The sequence below is a fragment of the Condylura cristata genome, unplaced genomic scaffold, assembly GCF_000260355.1.
Source record: "Condylura cristata isolate star-nosed mole 26May11 unplaced genomic scaffold, ConCri1.0 scaffold00006, whole genome shotgun sequence".
In the NCBI taxonomy this organism is placed as follows: domain Eukaryota; kingdom Metazoa; phylum Chordata; class Mammalia; order Eulipotyphla; family Talpidae; genus Condylura; species Condylura cristata.
In genome coordinates, this window is record NW_004567107.1 from 24,639,813 (window position 1) to 24,657,867 (window position 18,055).

The 18,055-nt window shown below is 50.7% G+C and overlaps 1 protein-coding gene across 1 annotated transcript in view; it reads left to right on the forward strand.

The window, feature by feature from the left end:
• Positions 1–18,055, forward strand: part of GABBR2 (gamma-aminobutyric acid (GABA) B receptor, 2) — a 328,099-nt gene that overhangs the window by 150,677 nt on the left and 159,367 nt on the right. Inside the window, exon 4 of the mRNA XM_004677485.1 lies at positions 17,180–17,281. Within this exon, the coding sequence (XP_004677542.1) occupies positions 17,180–17,281 (102 nt within the window). The remainder of the gene's footprint in view (positions 1–17,179; positions 17,282–18,055) is intronic.

The window sequence follows — 18,055 nt, forward strand, 5'->3', positions numbered from 1 at the left end:
TTTCTTATCTTCCAATGCTGAAGCAAATTTCCCCCTATTTTAATACTCCCCTGGTCCTTTCTGTCATTTCAGAAGGGGGTAGCTTAGGTGGGAGTTGGACAGCTGTACTTACCCCAAGTGTCATGGCTGACACTGTTACCCATGCTCTGTACTTCTGTGTAAAGACACGCGGCATGCCCCAGTGTCTCCTTTTCTGTGGCTTCCTGCTAAGATTCCTCATATCTGTATTGGGCCACATTATGTCTGCTTTTACCCTTTCTCCTGACCATTTTTCTTCACCCTCTGAAATTTCAGTGTAGCGTTCTTTTTAATCAGATGGCCAACTTTCCTGCCAATCATGGCACTGCCCGTCTTGGGGTAACGAACACCCTCCCTTGCCAGGAGGCTCATCCTCTGGCATCATACGCCACATCCTGGACTTCAGCAATATTGTCAGAGTTTCCTCACATCCTCCTTTCCATGCCAATGTAGTGACCTTCAAGTGGAAACAGAGAAGAAACCATCCTCCTGACCCCCAGACCCCCAGCCTCCTTCCGAAGTATTATGTTTCACTGCAAAGACATTCAGATTCCTTCTGGCCCTCCTGGGCCCTCAAGCGTGAATCAGCAGCCGTGGGCTGCAGGCGCTGGGTTGGGGGGGGTGGGGGGGCTGCAGAGATCCCCCCACCCAGCATTACTGCCTGGCTGGCTGCCCCAGGAAGACAGCACATCACACAATTTGCCATATCAAGTCTGTGAACAGCTGCCTTCTTAGCCTCCTTGGGGAGTTACCAAGCACCACACATCTGTTCCTTCCGGCAATGGTGAGAAGATTCCTCCCACCTCCAGAGCCTGTGAATTCCCTTTGGGGTTTCATGGGATGTGGAATAACATTCTCCTGCAGAAAGCCTGGAACCAGCCTTCCTGAGCAGACACACCCATTAGGCGTAGTTCCAAGGGCCCCACCAGCACTTTGCTCCCTTGTCCCAGCCTCAAGCTCCATTTCTCCTTGACTGTCACCTCTGATGACAAACGCTGCCATTTGTAGAACCTCAGCTGTGGAAAACATGAAGCCTGGACTAGCTCATTTTTACCTTTCTAGTAAGGTGAAGATAAAGAGTGGTTGTGTTCCCTTGATGGATGAAAAAAACGCTCAGCGTGCTCTCATCTTCCCGAGGTGGCCCCAAGCAGTGGGGATGGAACTCACATTCCAGCCTGGAACCCCTGACTCCATTTTGTTTATACTTTTTTTTTTTAAGATTTGTTTATTTATGCATACAGAACTGGGATATAAGCCAGAGATGCAGGGGGTGAGAGGATTCACCAGAGACAGAGTGGGGAGCAGAACAGGCAGATCTACAACGTACACTGCTGAGGGGATCCCTCTCCTGAGAGGTCAGGAGAGTCTGCCATGCCATGTGGTCACCTCCGAGGCACGCAGGGATCGAACTCATGCTGAAGTGGCTTTAGCTTCTTAATGCTGTGCTTTAACCCGCTGCATCACCTGGGAGGCGGATGGGGGCGCCCATTTTGTTTATTCTTGCCCCTCTCCTGCTGCCCTTCGGAGAGTTTAAAGTAGGAGTCTGTGGCTGAGGGGCCTTGTGTCACATCAATCCATGTGTTTGTACATCAAGCTTTACTTGGACACAAACATGGGCCTTCATTTCCACAGTGTCTGGGCTTGCTTTCAAAGTGATAAGGCAGAACTGAGTAGCTGGGATGGAGACTACTTGGTCTATGAAGACTGAAGCATTTTGTACCTGGCCCTGCTCAGGCAAAGCTCACTGACTCCTGGTTTGCAGCAAGCACTATGGGAAGGAATAAGCCTGAGTTCAGTTCCAGGCTCCCTACTTCCTAGCTCTGTGACCTCAGGCAACTGACTCCCCATCTCGGAGTCTCACTTGACTTGCCCGTATACCGGCCAGAAGGATACCTTTTGGGTTGATAACAATGGTTAACAGGAGTGCAAGAGCAGGAGGCAGGGGCTTTGTGGAGGGGCACGGGACGCGTGATGTGTCACAGCTTCCTGTCTCACTGTCACACACGTGCAGCCTTCTCCACCTTTGCGCTGAGGTTTCCCTTCTAGAACATTCTGATATCTCTGCCTATGAAGGCTTCACCTCTGATGCATGGGTGCTTCTTGAGCCTCCTCAGAGAGCTGGCCAGCAGACTAGCGCGTTTACCTCAGGCTCGTGAAAAGGGGTGTCCTTTGGGTCTCATGTTCTTGCTCTCTGTTTGGCCAGTGTGGAATGATTGTGACGGGGCCTCAGGCCCTCCAGGAGCTCATATCCAGGGTCAGATGGATAGTCCACATGCCATGACAGTGACCCTAACCATGGTGCCCCTGGTCCCGGTCCCCTTTGGAAAATCCTCTTTGCATCCTGCAGCATAAGTACCTTTTCCCTGGAGCAGCTGGCTACTGCTCCCCGGAAGATACACTATAAAACTGCTTAGCCAGCACCGCTTCCTGCCCGACTCCCAAGCAGCCAGCCTGCTCAGCACTTTGATGCAGTGCTCACCCAGAGCACAGTTGACTCACCTGGCCCCCCCAGCTCCCTCCCATGACATACACTCAGTACCTCCACAGGCAGCTCTGGCTCCGCAGCCAGAGAAGTGCAGATTGTCTTTCCTGACCTTGGGGTAACCGGACAGTTGAGCTCCCTGGCAGCCCTGACTTCCTCCCCCAGCCTAGGGCACAGGAGACGTCATGCAGGTGTCTCTGCTAGAGATTCTCAGGGTGTGGGTAACCTGAGGAGCTTCCCTGTTCTTCCAAAAAGGGGCCAAGAAAGCATGGGCCTGGGAGGAAGATGCAGAGAGTGCAGGTTTTAGAGGGGTGAGTGAATTCATCGGGAAATCCAGGAGGACTTCAGGGAGGAAGGGCTATTTGTGATGAGGCAGAAACAGTGAGCAGGGCTTGGGTGGAGGAGAGCAGAGGTCAAGAATGTAAAGCGATCTGTTCCCATGTGGTTGGTTGTAAAATGTATTACAAAAGTATGAGATAAAGCAGGAGGGGGGAGTAAGGATATAAAATTGCTTCTACTTTGATGACTTCTACCTAAAAGATTAATATCTGTTGTATCAATCAAGCTCCTGGCAGAAAACTGATGGCATATTCAGAATTGAAATGAAGTTTACTGTAGAGGACGTACTTTGGGCGGGCTAGGGAAACCAAGCAGGGCTAAGGCAGCACCTGGGACAAACCAAGGTGGGAGAATGGAGCACCCATGTGCCCTGGAGGACAAAGGGAGGGGCAGCATTGCTAGAGCCGGAAATAGGGGCTGCTTGGCAGGGGGTATAACCCAGCCAGGGAGCCACTGGGGAGAAATGCATGAGCCCTTTCTCCACCCACCTCTCACTGCTGCTGGGCCTCCCACTGGCCTTTGACTCTTTCCGGGCCTCCCACTGGCCTCTGACTCCTGCTGGGCTCCCCACTGCTGGGCCCTCCAAATGGCCTCTGACTGTTACTGGGCCCCCCACTGGCCTCTGACTCCTGCTGGGCTCTCACAGGCCTCTGACTCCTGCTGTCCACTCCCCGCCCTGCTGCCCCCTCCCCTCCCCCCTCTGACTCGCCCTAGGTGACTTTGTCCTAAGTTACCTAGAAGTCAGAGGACAAGGGAGCTCAAGAAGCATAGTCCATATAAGGCAAACCCTATAAACAGTGAACCCGAGGGCCAGTTTCAGGGTGCAGGTGAGGATGAACACAGAAGAACCAACACAAGGAAGTATACGAGCTGTGTTCGTTATTAGGACTAGAAGCAGTTTTACTACCAGTTTTCTCAGACTTTCAATGCCATTTAGAATGCACTTTGATAAGTTTAAAGTCTGTGACTAAAAAGGTATAAAACTGGTCTGCGCTACTGGGAGGTTCCTAACACAGAAGAACCCCAAACCAAGCAGCTGGAGTTTTCCAGGAGTTCTCAGCATAAGCAAACTTGTCATCCAAGGAAGGAGGAGAAAAGTGCTAGTTTGAGTCTGGTGCGTGCAGCTGGGTGGGGGGTGAGCTGGACTCAGTCTCTGCAGGACCTCCCAGTCCCCGGGGAGGCTGACTGGGGAAGGCCCACAGGAAAGCGAGGGTACAGGACTGGGCAGAGGGACAAGGTGACACAATGAATTTGTAACTGAGGCCACAGCTGGGCCAGAGGGAGCTCTGATGCTGGAATAGCCATCCAAAAAGGCCCCAAAGGGAGGCAAGAAGGCCGACTGTCTAGGAGAGGGCCGCCCTGGAGAGGCACTGTCACCTTGGCAGAGACTGCCCCTCTTAGGCAAAGGCCAACCCTAGGAGACGCACAGCTGTGAGATGTTGGTGGTCAACACCGCCAGCAGCTAGGAGAGTACGCACCTCTGTCCAATGGAAGGTTCTGGCACTGCACCATAATATCCACTATAGGGCCCGTGGGAAGGGAGGCGTTTAGGCAAAAGGGTCTATCAGACAGGAGCATGCTAAAGGAGTGTCACTGGGCCAGTGGTCCCCAAACCTGGCTGTGCAGCCAAGACCCCAGGGGGCTTTATACAAACACAAATCCACGATCTGGCTCACCCCATGCCAGAGTCAGCATCTCTTGGTTGGAACCAGAAATCTGTATTTTACAGAACTCTCAGGGGATCTAGCCGCTGCTCTTAGTCAGCGCTGAGTCCCTGGGTCACCAGTATCAGGGAGATTTCCAGCCTGTGCAGCCATGGCCGCGTGGCTGCTTGGGCTGGCCCGGCCTTGGCCCCAGGACCCACAGAAAGTAAGCAGCGGCCCCAGCTGCTTCTGTTATGTAGGGTTGGGAAAGGGGTCTTGGAAGATGGCAGCTGGCAGCTCTTTGGGGGCGCGATTACTGTTTGGTGGTGGCTGTTAAAGAGCCCTTTGTATAGCCCGAGGCAGAAAGTGGGTTGAATCCAGCTCCGCCCCTAAACAGCTCCATGATTTGGACAAGTCCCCACCCCTCTCGGGACATGGGTTTTTCCCACTGTCCGGTGAGGGCTGCTGTCCAGCGAGGGGTGCGGCAACGCAGATGTGTCTGGCGCTCAGACCCTCTCTCAGTTTGGGGGGATAGGTCTAAGGGTAGAAGCTCCTACCCTGCTGGCCAAACAGGGGCTCTTTTTGGAGTGACCTGAGGGCCAGGAGCTGAGGTGCATCTTGGACATCTGCCTGCCTCTCCTAAATGTCACTTTCTGATCCGGAAGCCCCAGCTCGATGTGACCTCCTCAGTCCCCTCTGTCCCCCAGTGTCCTCATGGCTCCCTTTGTGACCCACAGAGAGAGCAATTGTAGCCTCTTCTATCGTGCAGTCTAGGGGAGAATGCAAACAAATGTGCCCTACTTTACTACTTGTGGGAACCCACCATGGGGGGGGTCAGCCCAGTATTGCCCCCCATCTTCCACCCTCCCCTCTGAGACTCAGGAGCAGAGAAACACAAGTTTAAACCTTGGTCCTCTGGCTATGCAACACTGGCCAAGTCACCCCACCTTCCTCACCAGGGAGGGGGGGCAGTCATGCATCTGCTCCATAGGACTATTGAGAGGAGGACATTGACTCCAGAGTGAATCCTGCTTGTGCCCAAACCTGCTTGCTCTGTGCCCATGTAGAGCCATGGGTGGAGGAGGTGGTTAAGGGAGCGTGGAGGACGGGAGGGAAGAGACGTGGGCTCCCAGAGTGCTTTGCACCTAAACCTTTGCTTCCTTCTCCTGCTCACAACCAAATTTGCAGTCCTGGGGGAAGAAAAGGGTCTGTGCAAGCAAAGCAAGAGGGCTCCAGAGGTGGTTCAGGCTGCCAGAGGTCCAGGCAGTAGAGCAGAGAAGGAACAAACCCACTCTGGAATACAGAATTGCAAAGGAAGTTGCAGGCAAAGAGGGTATAGGTTCCCCAGGCGCTCCAAGGAGCCTTTAGTGCCACCCATGGATGGAGAGGACAGCTGCTGGCTCCAGCTGTGTATCCAGCCCCAGGGTTACCTAACGCTGTCCTGTTTCTGCAGGGGTAAGAATATGGACCACCTCGCCTGGCCTGAGCTTCTGTGTACATGTTTCTAGAATTCGAGACCTCCCCCCGGATTCCCAATGTCACTTCTGCCCTCCACCTGATGTCTGAGTCCTGTCCATGGCAACCTCCTCTGCTTGCCTCCCCGCAGTGACAGCCAGCTCTCTCCCATCCTTCCATCACTCTCTTCTTAGAAAGTGTTGCCTCTGAATCTCCTTTGTGGTGACTCCCTCCTCTGCTTCTGGCCTTCCAGGTGACAGCCCTTTGAGAAACAGAGGCAGGGTTTTCCAAGGCCTGGGCTTGCAGTCCACGTGGCTCCATGGTTCCCACTACAGGAGCAGGGAAATGGCTTCGAAAGCCCGAGAGTGACTGCATTCTATTCCTTCAGCGCTCAGGTCTGACTTCACCAATATCCCTCCTCTATTTTGGTGTCAGAATTTTTTGCCTGTAGCTGACTTCCTATAGGGTTTTGTATTCATCATACCTCTGTTTTATTTAGTACCCAGATATTTCAGGAAATACTGGTTAGGCCCCATGAGTCTGCTGCAATTAAAGCAATAGGCACTTTGTCACAGGGAAGCCATGAGATTCTAGTGACTAACTTCATTCCCCCAAACGCTTGGCATATCTTGTCTCCCTGACTCCCAGCACAGTGTCAGGCTCCTGGGGAAACCGGGGCAATAAGAAGACTGGGTGGGGGACGGAAGGAGGGGTTTGCATATCGCCCAAGGCAGTCCCATGCTGAGCTCCGCAAGCTCCCAGATGGTGGGTATGTGGCCTTTCAGGACAGTCTCTTGTTAGCCAGGTAGCGTGACCTTGAGCACAGGACTGGAGTTCAGAGGAAGGGTCACTGTTGGCAAGGGAATGGGGGACAGCTTCTTGTCCAGCCAGTGTTAGTGGATGTGTGGGATCTCAAGGTCAAAGCTTTTGTATAAGTTTTCTATTCTGCTGTAACAAATTTCAACCTTTGTGGCTTCAAATAGCACAAATTCATTATGTTTGGCTACCAGAAGTCAGACATTTCAAATCCGTCAGCAGGCTAAGATCAGGGTGCTAGCAGGACAGGTTCCTTCCGCAGGCTCTGGAAGAGACTGTTCTTTTGGCCTTTTCCAGCATCCAGAGGTCACCTGTGTTCCTTGGCTCATGGCCTCATCATCTATCTTCAAAACCATCTGGGTAGCACCTTCAAACACATCTTTCTTATTCCTGCCTCTGCCCAATTCGGACTTGCCAACCTCCCTCTTTCCCTTACCAAGACCCCTGTGATTACATGGGGCCCTCCTAGGTAATCCAAGATGCCTTCCCACCTCAAGACCCTTCAGGTAGCCCCATTTGCAAAGTCCCCTTTGCCACATGAGGAAACCTATTCCCGGAATGCAGACATGGACCTCGTTGGGGGTGGGGCTGCTAGTCTGTCACACTTAAAATTCTCTGTGATGAGCTAGGTGGTGGAGGAGGGATGTGAGAATCTGGGAGCCCCAGATCCCCACACAACACCCCCTTGCTGATGTGCTGTTCCTGTTAGGTGTTTCTGCCCTGGCATCTGTGGTTCTGGGTGATGGGCCACTGAGGGGTGAGTGGGAGCCAAGAGAAGACTGTAGTCTGCGAGTTCTCCCATCTTCTTTCTAATGGTTGGGGAAATGGGGTGACGGGGGTGAGGGCCATGAAGGAGGACCAAGATGTGTCAGTGGGTCTTAAGTGTGGGGACCAGTTCTACCAGATGGGCCCCGGTTCTCTGTCAACACGGGGCTGGACAGGTGGGAACTCACTGATGTGAGTGATTGGGCGAAGCTCAGGTCACAGGTCCCCATGACCCTGCACCCAGGTGAGGGGGAGGCCAGGAATGGTCTCCAGGAAACCCTACTCTCAGGTCCATGTGTCTCCCAGAGGTGCCAGTGAGCACCATGGTGCTGTCTTGGGGCTGGTTCCTACATTAGCAGCCATGTTCCAGCTGTGGGCACTGGGCTCTTGCGTCTTCCCTGAAAGATCATCTGTAGACTCAGCTGAAGCTTGCCCAGGCTCAGACTACTTCCCCTCTGTATCTAAGCCTGAAGGCTGCAGTGCATCCTCAGAATGTGTGTGCACATTCTCTCACGCAGCTCATAGGTCTGAGCACCTGCTGTGTGCCAGATGATGCTGAATCCAGGAAATCTGACAAAGCCCGTCGCTCGAGGGGGCGCTGCTGTGTGAGTGACAGTAGCTGGAACAGCTTTGCCATTCAGTTCCAAGTCAGCGGGCCAGACTCCTGCGGCCCCCAGGGGGCCCACATCTGGTGACACTGCCTCTCCTGGTCCCCTGCTTGTCACCTGCAACTCCAAGGGATGGAGAAAAGTCATACATAAGTGGCGGGAAATAGGGGTTCCATTCGGGAGAGCTTAGCCTATGAGGTGAGCCCAAGGACAGGGCTCGGAGCCTAGGAACGAGAGAGCCAGATGGGGGGAGGCCCCTGGTATGTCCGCTACCTGTGACTGCTGTGACAACTCGTCACAAACTGGGTGTCTTGGGAAGCAACAGAAATCCATTCTCTATGGTTCTGGAGTAGGGACCTGAGATCAAGGTGTCAGTAAAGCTGCACCGCTTGAAGGGACTGAGGTAAATCCTTCCTGGCCTCTTCCTCATTGTGTGACTACAGGTGTTCGGGCTGGTAGCCACATCTCTCCGGTCTCTGCTTCTGTCTCCCCATGTCCCTCTCCCTCACATCTCTGGGCCCAGATGTGGGTCCAGATGTGGGTCTGAGATGTGGGTCCCTTAGCCTTACCTTTTTAAGGACATTGGTCTTTGGGTTTAGGAACTACCCAGGCAGTCCACAGTAGTTTCATCACGAGACTCTGAAGTTACTTACAACCACAATGACTCTCTTTCCATATTAGGTCACATTCACAGACTCAGATGGTGAGGATTTCGCCTTATCTTGGGAGGGGGGGCAGGGCCTACCCTCGGGGACACGACACTGGCTTTGCAGTACGAACATTCATGCGTCACACACACACAGGCTTCACATGGAAGTAGCTACACCTGTTCCCACAGATGTGCTCATGGACAGGTACCACTCTGAGGCCATCGAGCGAATTCACTTTCACTTATGTATTTGCACTTTAAAAATTTCCGCTTATATTCAATGTCGGTTATAGTCTCTTAAGAGCCAACTTATGTGGGGAAATGTGAACACTAGACACTTGTCTTTGGGGTTTTCAAAAGGAAAAAAAAAAACTTTGGCTCTGTTCAGGACTGCTCATCAGGAAATCACAGCCATGTGAAGTTAGGTACATGAAGTTAGGTGCATGATCTCTGAAAAACTTCAGCATTGCAGCAGGCCGAGTCAGCAACTGTACATATGAAAAAAAGTAGGGGTAGTTGGGATCTTGAAACATTTGTTCTCCTAGAATGTCAAGCACTGGTGGCAAAAAAGGACCCCCTCTCTAGCATTTCCACCCCCTTCTATTTGCATACCTCTCATGACAGGCAGCTCACTCCCTACCAAAGTCGGCTTCTTACCCTTAAAAAGTTCTTTTTGGCCTTGTGCCCAAGTCACTTTCCTGAATCATCTACCTGTTGTTTCCCCTCATCACAGAGGTGTCCACAGCCAGGTGTCCTCTCTTCCATGTGAAAGTCCTTTGGTGTTTCATGTGAACCTTCACTTCCTGCCTTGGCCTACTCTTCCATAGGGTAATATTTTAATTATCCTAAATTAATGATGGTTCCTGGGGAGCTCCAGCCCCAGTAAAAGTGACCTGAATTATTTAAAGATGTGTGTTTCACATGGCTGTTTATCCTAATTAGCATCTTAACTACAGTGGTGCCCTCTGCCTCTAACGAGCCACATTTTCACATGTTCCTTATTTTAATGGATTTTACTTGAATGAACTGTTTAATCAAGTGAAGACACATTTCATGAATGAAAAGAAGTAAATCTATAATTATACACTTTAGTCAGGTAAGAGGAGTGACATTTTGGCAAGATACAGCACTATATATAGCTGGTGCATTTGAATGACAAAGTAGGTTACCTCCACTTCCATAGGAGAGTCAGGAATTCGCTTTGCTCTCAAATTCATTTTGTAACCTAATTAGAATTTTCAAAGAGTTGTAAAGTGCATGAGGTGCACTTGGTTCCTCCATGTTACCTGGGTCTTTGCCTTCCTGGGTGATTCCCAAGCTGGCGCACCGGCCTCCTTAGGGAAATCATCGGGAGAACTACCGGCCACGAAATCCCTGGGGTCTGAAGGCCTCTGACTGTCCTGTGGCCTCCAGAACAAAGTTTGCTCGCTCTCCCAGAGACGGCCCCACCTGCAATTTGTGCTTGCCACATGGTCACTTGTAGCTGTAATACTTTTCTGCTTCTCTCTCTCTCTCTCTCAGTGGGAGCTTTCACAAGTGTTGGATGTGAGTGATTGAGCAAGCCCCGGCCACAGGCCCCCATGACCCTGCACCCAGGTGAGGGGGAGGCCAGGAACTGTCTCCAAGTGGCCCTACTCTCAGGTCTCTCTCTCTCTCATTCACTTGCTCACTCACTCTTTCTCTCCCTTCCTCCTCCTTTGTTTCCTTTTTCAGGCAGGCTGACAGTGCAGGCTTGATCCCGGCAAATTCTATTGCTCTCACTCTGAAAAGTAATTGTTTGCAGCCTCAACTGCACATTGGAGTCCACTGTGCAAGCGCTGATACCCTGATACCTGGAGACTGCAGGTGGTGCAGGAAGCAACCAGGGTAACAGTAGTTTACACCACTGCCCAGTGATTGTGTGTGCAGCCCAGAGGCCTGCAGGTGACTGCAGCCCCGGCCAGTACCTTAGCTCCAACCTCACGGGAACCCTGAGCCAGCAGTGCGAGGACCACCCACCTGAGTCGCTCCCGTGTTTCTAACCCATGGAAACTGATAACAGCTGCTTGCTGTTTTTACTACACTTTGGGGTAATTAACTACACAGCCACAGATGGTTGGTATGGGTTGGGTCACTTCTTGCCGCCTCCACCACCATCTCCTCACCCAGCCTCCAGATGCTCTTACCCGGATGATTGCTGCATTCTCACTGGCTTCCTGCTTCACTGGTGCCCCTGGCCCCCCAGCAGCCAGAGTCATCATTTTAAAGCACAATTCTAATCACACTACTTCCTCCCTGAAACCTTGTAATGGCTTCCCACTGTGCGTGGGCTCAAGTCCTGCATCTTTTGTGAGGATTATCAGGCCCTCATGGTGTGTCCTGCCATTTGTCCTTCCTCATTTCATCCCAATAACCTTCCTTCTTCCTGGACCAACCTCTGCTTAAGTCCGTGGCTCTTCCTCTAGGTTCCTGCTGGCTCCCTCCCTCCACAAGCTTGAACTCAGTGTGGAGTCCTTCTCCATGCCCTGCCTCCTGGCCTGGGTCTGACTTCTCCATTACAGCCTCTTCCAGAAGCTTGCCCCTGAGTTTGAGTGCCCTTGTCTTAGTAAGTAGCAGGATGGTCATGGGATTAATGTCTCACACCACACTAGGTAGAGACCAGGACAAGAAATGGCTTTGCTTATCATCATGGGCCCAATACTTTTTCACTCTTCCACAATGGAAGAGGTGTCAGTATCATTCACTCATGAATGACAAGGCGCTAGGTGGCTGTCCAACAAGGCGTTGAAGCCCTGAGGCCAGCAGTGCCTGGGCATGAGATGGAGTTCCACTCTAGGAATGAAGAAAGAGCCCAGACTGAGATCCTGAGGTGGAAGAAGAACCCTCATGAGACTCACATGGGCTGAAGCTGCCTCCCATTGCCCTGGCAGCAGACAGTATCCAGGCGGAGTGGGGGATCTCTGGGGCCGGAAGTGACTGGCCCTGCTGAAGGTAATGGAAAGATGTGGTGTTGGGGAGCTGGCAGGACATGCAGACAGGGTCCTGGGACCCTCCAGCAGGCCAGGTGGATGGAGAGACAGACTGAGCCATGTGGAGATTAGGATGGAGACAAATAATGTCATTATTTCATAAACTCGAGACAGGGATTTTCAGAGAGTAGGTGATGCCCAGCATCACTGGGAAAGCTGGCATGTGTTTAAGGAAGAGGTGCAGACTTCCAATCAAGAAGGGACCTTGCACATGGAGGGTGCTGTGCACCCAGGGCTGGTGACAAGCTTCCCTGATGGAACAGGTAGACCCGTAACTGCTTATAATGGGTCACTCACACAAAGTTACACTCAGTCAGAAAATCCTTCCAAGTACTCCATTCACCCATCTTTATTTTTTAAAGATATATTTATTTATGCATACAAGAACTGGGGTACAGGCCAGAGGTGAGGGGAGTGAGAAGACCCACCAGAGACAGAGTGTGAGTGGAGAGCAGAACAGACAGATCTACCGAAACACACTGCTGAGGGGAGCAGCGGGTGGGTCAGGAGAGGTCTGCTGCACCATATGGTTCTGCTCCCTGTCTGAGGATCAAATTCATGCTGCAGTGGCTGTGGACAGCTTCATAGAGCTGCACTTTAACCCATTGTGCCACCAGGGAAGGCCCACCCATATTTCTTACCGAGTTCCACTCACTACCCACATTTTCCTCTCATCTCCTATTCCTCCTCGAACTTGTCTGCGTCACCCCTGCACTGTGGGATAGGGCAAGGTAAGCACAGCTGTACTGTGCACTCGTTGGAGGAGCCAGACCGTTGTCATTAGAATGACAGGCCCCTGCCGCCCTTTGCCCATGGCTCTGTGAGTCAGCTGAGAGGCAAGGTGTGTGCCCACCCACACCCTGCCCTCCTGGTAGCTGATCTGACCTGACAGCATTGTCTCCCTGCTCGGCCTGGGCAGGTCCATCCCCACAGCTCTGACTTTTCCCCAAAAGGCACCAGTGCTTCCTGGCTCTTGACTTTATATTGGGCTTCCCTGGAATTTGAAGTCAGAGTTAAATCCTTGGATTTGGATCTTTGATTCCCAAGGCCACATAGGAAGTCTAAGGAGTCAATGGTATTACCCTTGTGACCTTCAGTCCCCAAACCCACCTGACCTTGGCCTCCCCAAAGGGGCCTTAGTCCCTGTCCTGGCCTCATCTTTTTCCCCTGAACCTGAGCACCTTTGTCATTGTCCCCAAAATGGCAACCGGAAGAGAGCCCAGGCCTCCAGATGTGGTCGGAGATGGACAGACCAGAGCTGTCCCTTCCTTCATTTTAGACGTGACACCTTTTCAGATGTGGTTCCAAGTCCGACTCACACTTTCGGCAATTGCCTTTAGTTAACATATGGTGGCCAACTAATGGAGGAGAAAAATACCACCATTAAAAACATTTTTCACACCATCATCAATGGTTTGCTTGAAACATCCTGCTGCCTGTAGTCCACTGATCAATTACATTGTTGCTTTTCCATGCTTTGGTGATTTTAAAATACCATTTATTACTGATTTCCTCCATTTGCTTTCCCTAAAAAGGTCCATTAGAATAAATGCTCGAGCTGAGTGCAGACTTCTGGGTGTTGAAATTATATGAGGTCAGTGGCTGATCACACCGACCATCTGTTCTGACCTTTTTTTGCTCCTTGGAGAGCAACTACATCTGACAGGATCCAGAAGAGCCAGCCTGGAGCGCGGGTCTGGAGTCACATGCGGGTTCCTCATTTGTGAAATTGAGAGCGGAGTGAGGGGAACTCTGGGTGTCTGACTTCATTTGTTTTGAATCTGAAGCATTTTACCTGATGTGATTACATACAGCTTTCATGCACACTGGACACAGAAGGCTACCCACGCCGCTGCCCATCTTGATGCCTTCCTTGCCTTATGCCTAGAAATACACCCACTTTTCAGTGGCTTTTTTTTTTTTTAAAGATTTTATTTATTTATTCACATAGAACAGGCCAGAGATGCGGAGGGTGAGAGGCTTCACCAGAGACAGAGCGGGGAGCAGAACAGGAAGATCGACGAAGTACACTGCTGAGGGGAGCAGCGGGCGGGTCAGGAGAGGTCTGCCACGCCATGTGGTCACCTCCGAGGCAGGCGGGAATCGAACTCATGCGGAAGCAGCTTAAGCTTCTCAGTGCTGTGCTTTAACCCGCTGCGCCACCAGGGAGGGTCCTTCAGTGGCTTTTAAAGCAGAACTTCAGAGTTTACTGAGCCGCTCCCCATGCTCAGTGTCCTTGCTGGACCCTGAAGCACCGATGTGGTGACCTGCTCTATCGCCCCCATCGACAGTGGAAAGACTGGGACTCGGCAGAGCTCGAGTCGTTTCCCTCGGTTTGGGTGGCGGTTTGGGTGGCGGGCAAGCGGGTAGTCGGGACCTGACTGTACCCGGAAACGTGGGCACCGCTGCACTGACTCCAGGACCTGGGAGTTGGCAGTTTCCAGTTGCTGCTCCTCACAGCCAGGGGAGCCCATCTGTACCCGAAAAGGTTGTGAGTTAGCAGAAGCAAATTGCAATGGCAAAGTCAACTTTCCCCTAATTATTTCCCAATCTTCCATCAGAATAGACCCCCAAGTGAAAATGGGCCTGGGCACCAGTATGGCATTTCCTTCTTACAAAATATTTATCAGGGCCCTCCCTGCTGGCGCAGCGGGGTAAAGCACAGCACTAAGAAGCTAAAGCCGCTTCAGTCTGAGTTCAATCCCCATCCAGGGAGCTGACCCACATGGCCCAGCAGACCTCTCCTGACCCGCCCGCTGCTCCCCTCAGCAGTGTACTTTGTCATTCTGCCTGTTCTGCTCCCCACTCTGTCTCAGGTGAAGCCTCTCACCACCCCTGCAACTCTGGCCTGTACCCCAGTTCTATATGCATAAATAAATGAATCTTTAAAAAATATATATTTATCACACATGTTTCAAGCCTTCAGAAATACATAGGACAACAGATGCTCATGACTTCTGGCCCAGAATTAATAAATGTTCACATTTTGCTCTATTTGCCTCATATTTCTTTTAAAAGAATGATAACACAGCATTCCCATTGGAATCCCTTTTCTCTTCTCCAGTGGTGGTGGCTTCCCAGCAGCCAATCTGTGATGTTTAGGGACAAACTATTTAAAATACTGGTCTAGTCACCGGAAGAACCCATCACTTGTTGAAATAAGAACTGGTCAAATACACAAAACATAAAATTGACCATTTTAACTGTGTTTGTTTAAATTTATTTATTCATACAGAACTGGAGTGCAGACCAGGGATGCAGGGGCAGTGAGAGGATTCACCAGAGACAGAGGGGGGAGCAGAACAGGCAGATCCACGAAGTACACTGCTGAGGGGAGCAGCGTGGGGGTCAGGAGAGGTCAGCAGCGCCATGTGGGTCACCTCTGGGGCTGGGGGATTGAGCTCACACTGAAGCTGCTGCAGCTTGCTTGCAGTGCTGTGTTCTAATCCTCTCTGCCACCGGGGAGGGCCCCCCCATTTTAACCATTTTTAAGTAGCATTACCAATGCTCATATTGCTTTGCAACTAGACCTCCATCCATCTCCAGAACTTCTTCATCATCCCAAATAGAAACTCTCCACCTATTAAACAAAACTCCCCATTTCTTCTCCCCCAACACCTGCTAGCTTCCATTCTACTTTCTGTGTCTATGAATTTGATTATTCTAGATACTCCCATAAGTGGAAACGTACAACATTTGTCCTTTGGTGTCTGACTTTCAGAGTATGAATTCAAAGTTCGCCCATACTGTAACATGTGTTAGTCGTATTCCACATTATAAATATATCACAGTTTGTTTTGGTCGTCCATAGGTGGAAACATTTGGGTTACTTCCATCTTTTGGCTAATGTGAATAAGTCTGCTAGGACCATGGATGTACAAATATCTCTTGGCTTTCAATTCTTTAGCACATGTACCTAGAAATATTGCCGAGTTATATGGTAATTCTGTTTTCAGGAAAAAAAGAGTTTCAATTCCTTGATACCCTTGCTAACACTTACTGTGTTCTTTTTTTTTTTTTTAAAGATTTATTTATTTGTGCATACAGAACTAGGGTATAACCCAGAGGTGCAGGGGCTGTGAGAGGCTTCACCAGAGACAGAGTGGGAAGTAGGACAGGCAGATTGACAAAGTACACTGCTGAGGGGAGCAGCGGGCAGGTCGGGGGGGTGGCGGGAGGTCACATATAAAGGTCAATGTCACAGGAAGTTAGTGACGGAGCAGGATCTGGGATATGGGTACCCCAACCCCCTCCCTCTTCTTTCTGCTAAAACGGTTCAACTTCATTCATTCATGTCAAAAGTGCATAGCCATGACATGGGGCAGATCCAACTTCAGATTTATTTGGTCCTCACTTTGTATTTATTTATTAAAATAAATACATAAATAAAAACACAGTCATGTATCACTGAACGATGAGGCTGCAGTCTAAGAAATGTCAGTAGGGGACTTTGTCCTTGTGTGAATGTCAGAGAATGCTACATTCTCTGTACATTACTACATTACTACAACCTAGATATTAGAGCCTACTACACCTCTAGGCTGTCTAGGAACTATATTTAGTCTGTCACAGACCAAAATGTCATTACGAGGCATAATACACCGTGGCTATTATATCAAGACTTTAACATGTAAAGAATCTTATGTTTTAATCACATAGGTTTCTGATTTCTCCCTCTGAATCAACATGCAGGGCAAAATTAGGACTGAGTAACTCTGCCACCTGAAATGACACATGTGGTTGCCAGTTTGCCACAGTCCCCACCACTCCCTAATACTGTCCACAAGAGTGCTTCACCACAGACTGGTCCCAGTAAACACTGGAGTCTGCAGTCCTCTGCTTTCCAAGCACAGAGATATTCCATGCATCAATAGACATGTAGTTATGTAGTTATGTTTAACATTGTAGGCTGCCTCTATAGGACCTTCTTGCAGGTCCTCTATTCTGCATTGTCTATCTGAATGTTTTACTGTTTCTTCACTGTAGGCCTGAAATAATATTGCAGCTAAATAGCACAAAATATAAGCAAAGATGTATTTGAATAGTCTGATTCAGAGACAGTGTGGTATGGCAGAGACACAGTACAAAAATACAAAGACTTGGATGCTAGTCTGGATACTTCCAGGAAATTTCTGAACAACTTTAACAAGCCGTTCCTGAGCATGGCCTCCTTGTGCTCATATATCAACCCGGGATGGGACCAGAGTCTCCCCAGGTTCTCCTGGGGAGAACTCTCACTCATAATGAAGAAAATTCCACACATGTGATAAAACTCTTTTGCATGTTGGTGGAGAAAAATCCCTTCCTATTTGAGCTGCTTCCCCAGAATGCCCTCTCTCAACTTGCCCTTCCTATGTCTGTTTACATACCTACCCTCTGCTTCTCTTTGCTCTCAGGTGAGGAATGACCTGACTGGGGTCCTGTATGGTGAAGACATCGAGATTTCAGACACAGAGAGCTTCTCCAATGATCCCTGCACCAGTGTCAAAAAACTTAAGGTAGGTGCAGCTGGCCATGGCCTGAAGGACAGGCAGGTCACCATGCTCCTGGGGTTCCCTAATCCTCAGACTATGAAAGAACCTTAAGAATAGGCTGTTTTGTTTCCTCCTTAGCACCGGGGCGTGGGGGAAGGTCCAAGGAGCTGGTTCTTCTTGGCTTTCCTTTGCCTGTGGTCCAGCATTGGCCTAAGGTCCCGTTGTCTTGTGCACAGCCAGGGAGAACTTATCAGTTTTGTGTCTGTCAACCCAGCCTGAGCAGCAGGCTAGCGTGAATTATTACCTTCTCAATTGCGGAGAGGCTCAGAGAGAGGAGCTATCTTGCCAAAAACCATAGCAAGGAATCTGTTTGGGGCCCTCAAGCCCAGCTCCTGACTGACTCCTCCACTGACATGCACTCCAGAAACAGAAAAGGCCAAGTTTTGGGGGGTAGGAGGGTGCGGGGAACAATCTAAGTGCCCCTGGTCATTCCTACCGCCAACAGTCAAACATCTTGTTTGTGTCAGACCCGGCCCTGGACCAAGGATGCCATCAGCTGCCCTCTGTCCTCAGGCGGATCACAGCTGGTGAGGGAGGCAAGTAACTCCCAGGAGAAACAGGAACAAAGGGAGGGAAGAGTGGCTTATCCTTCCCCAGAGAGAGGCTCAGACAAGCCTTCAAAGAGGACAGCTTCTGTGCCTGGCTTTAGAAGATGAGCAGGATGGGGCTTCAGCCCTGCAGGGGTGAAGGGCAAAGGTCAGAGGGCAGGGCGGCTGTGTTGGCCTTGTGCTTGGGATC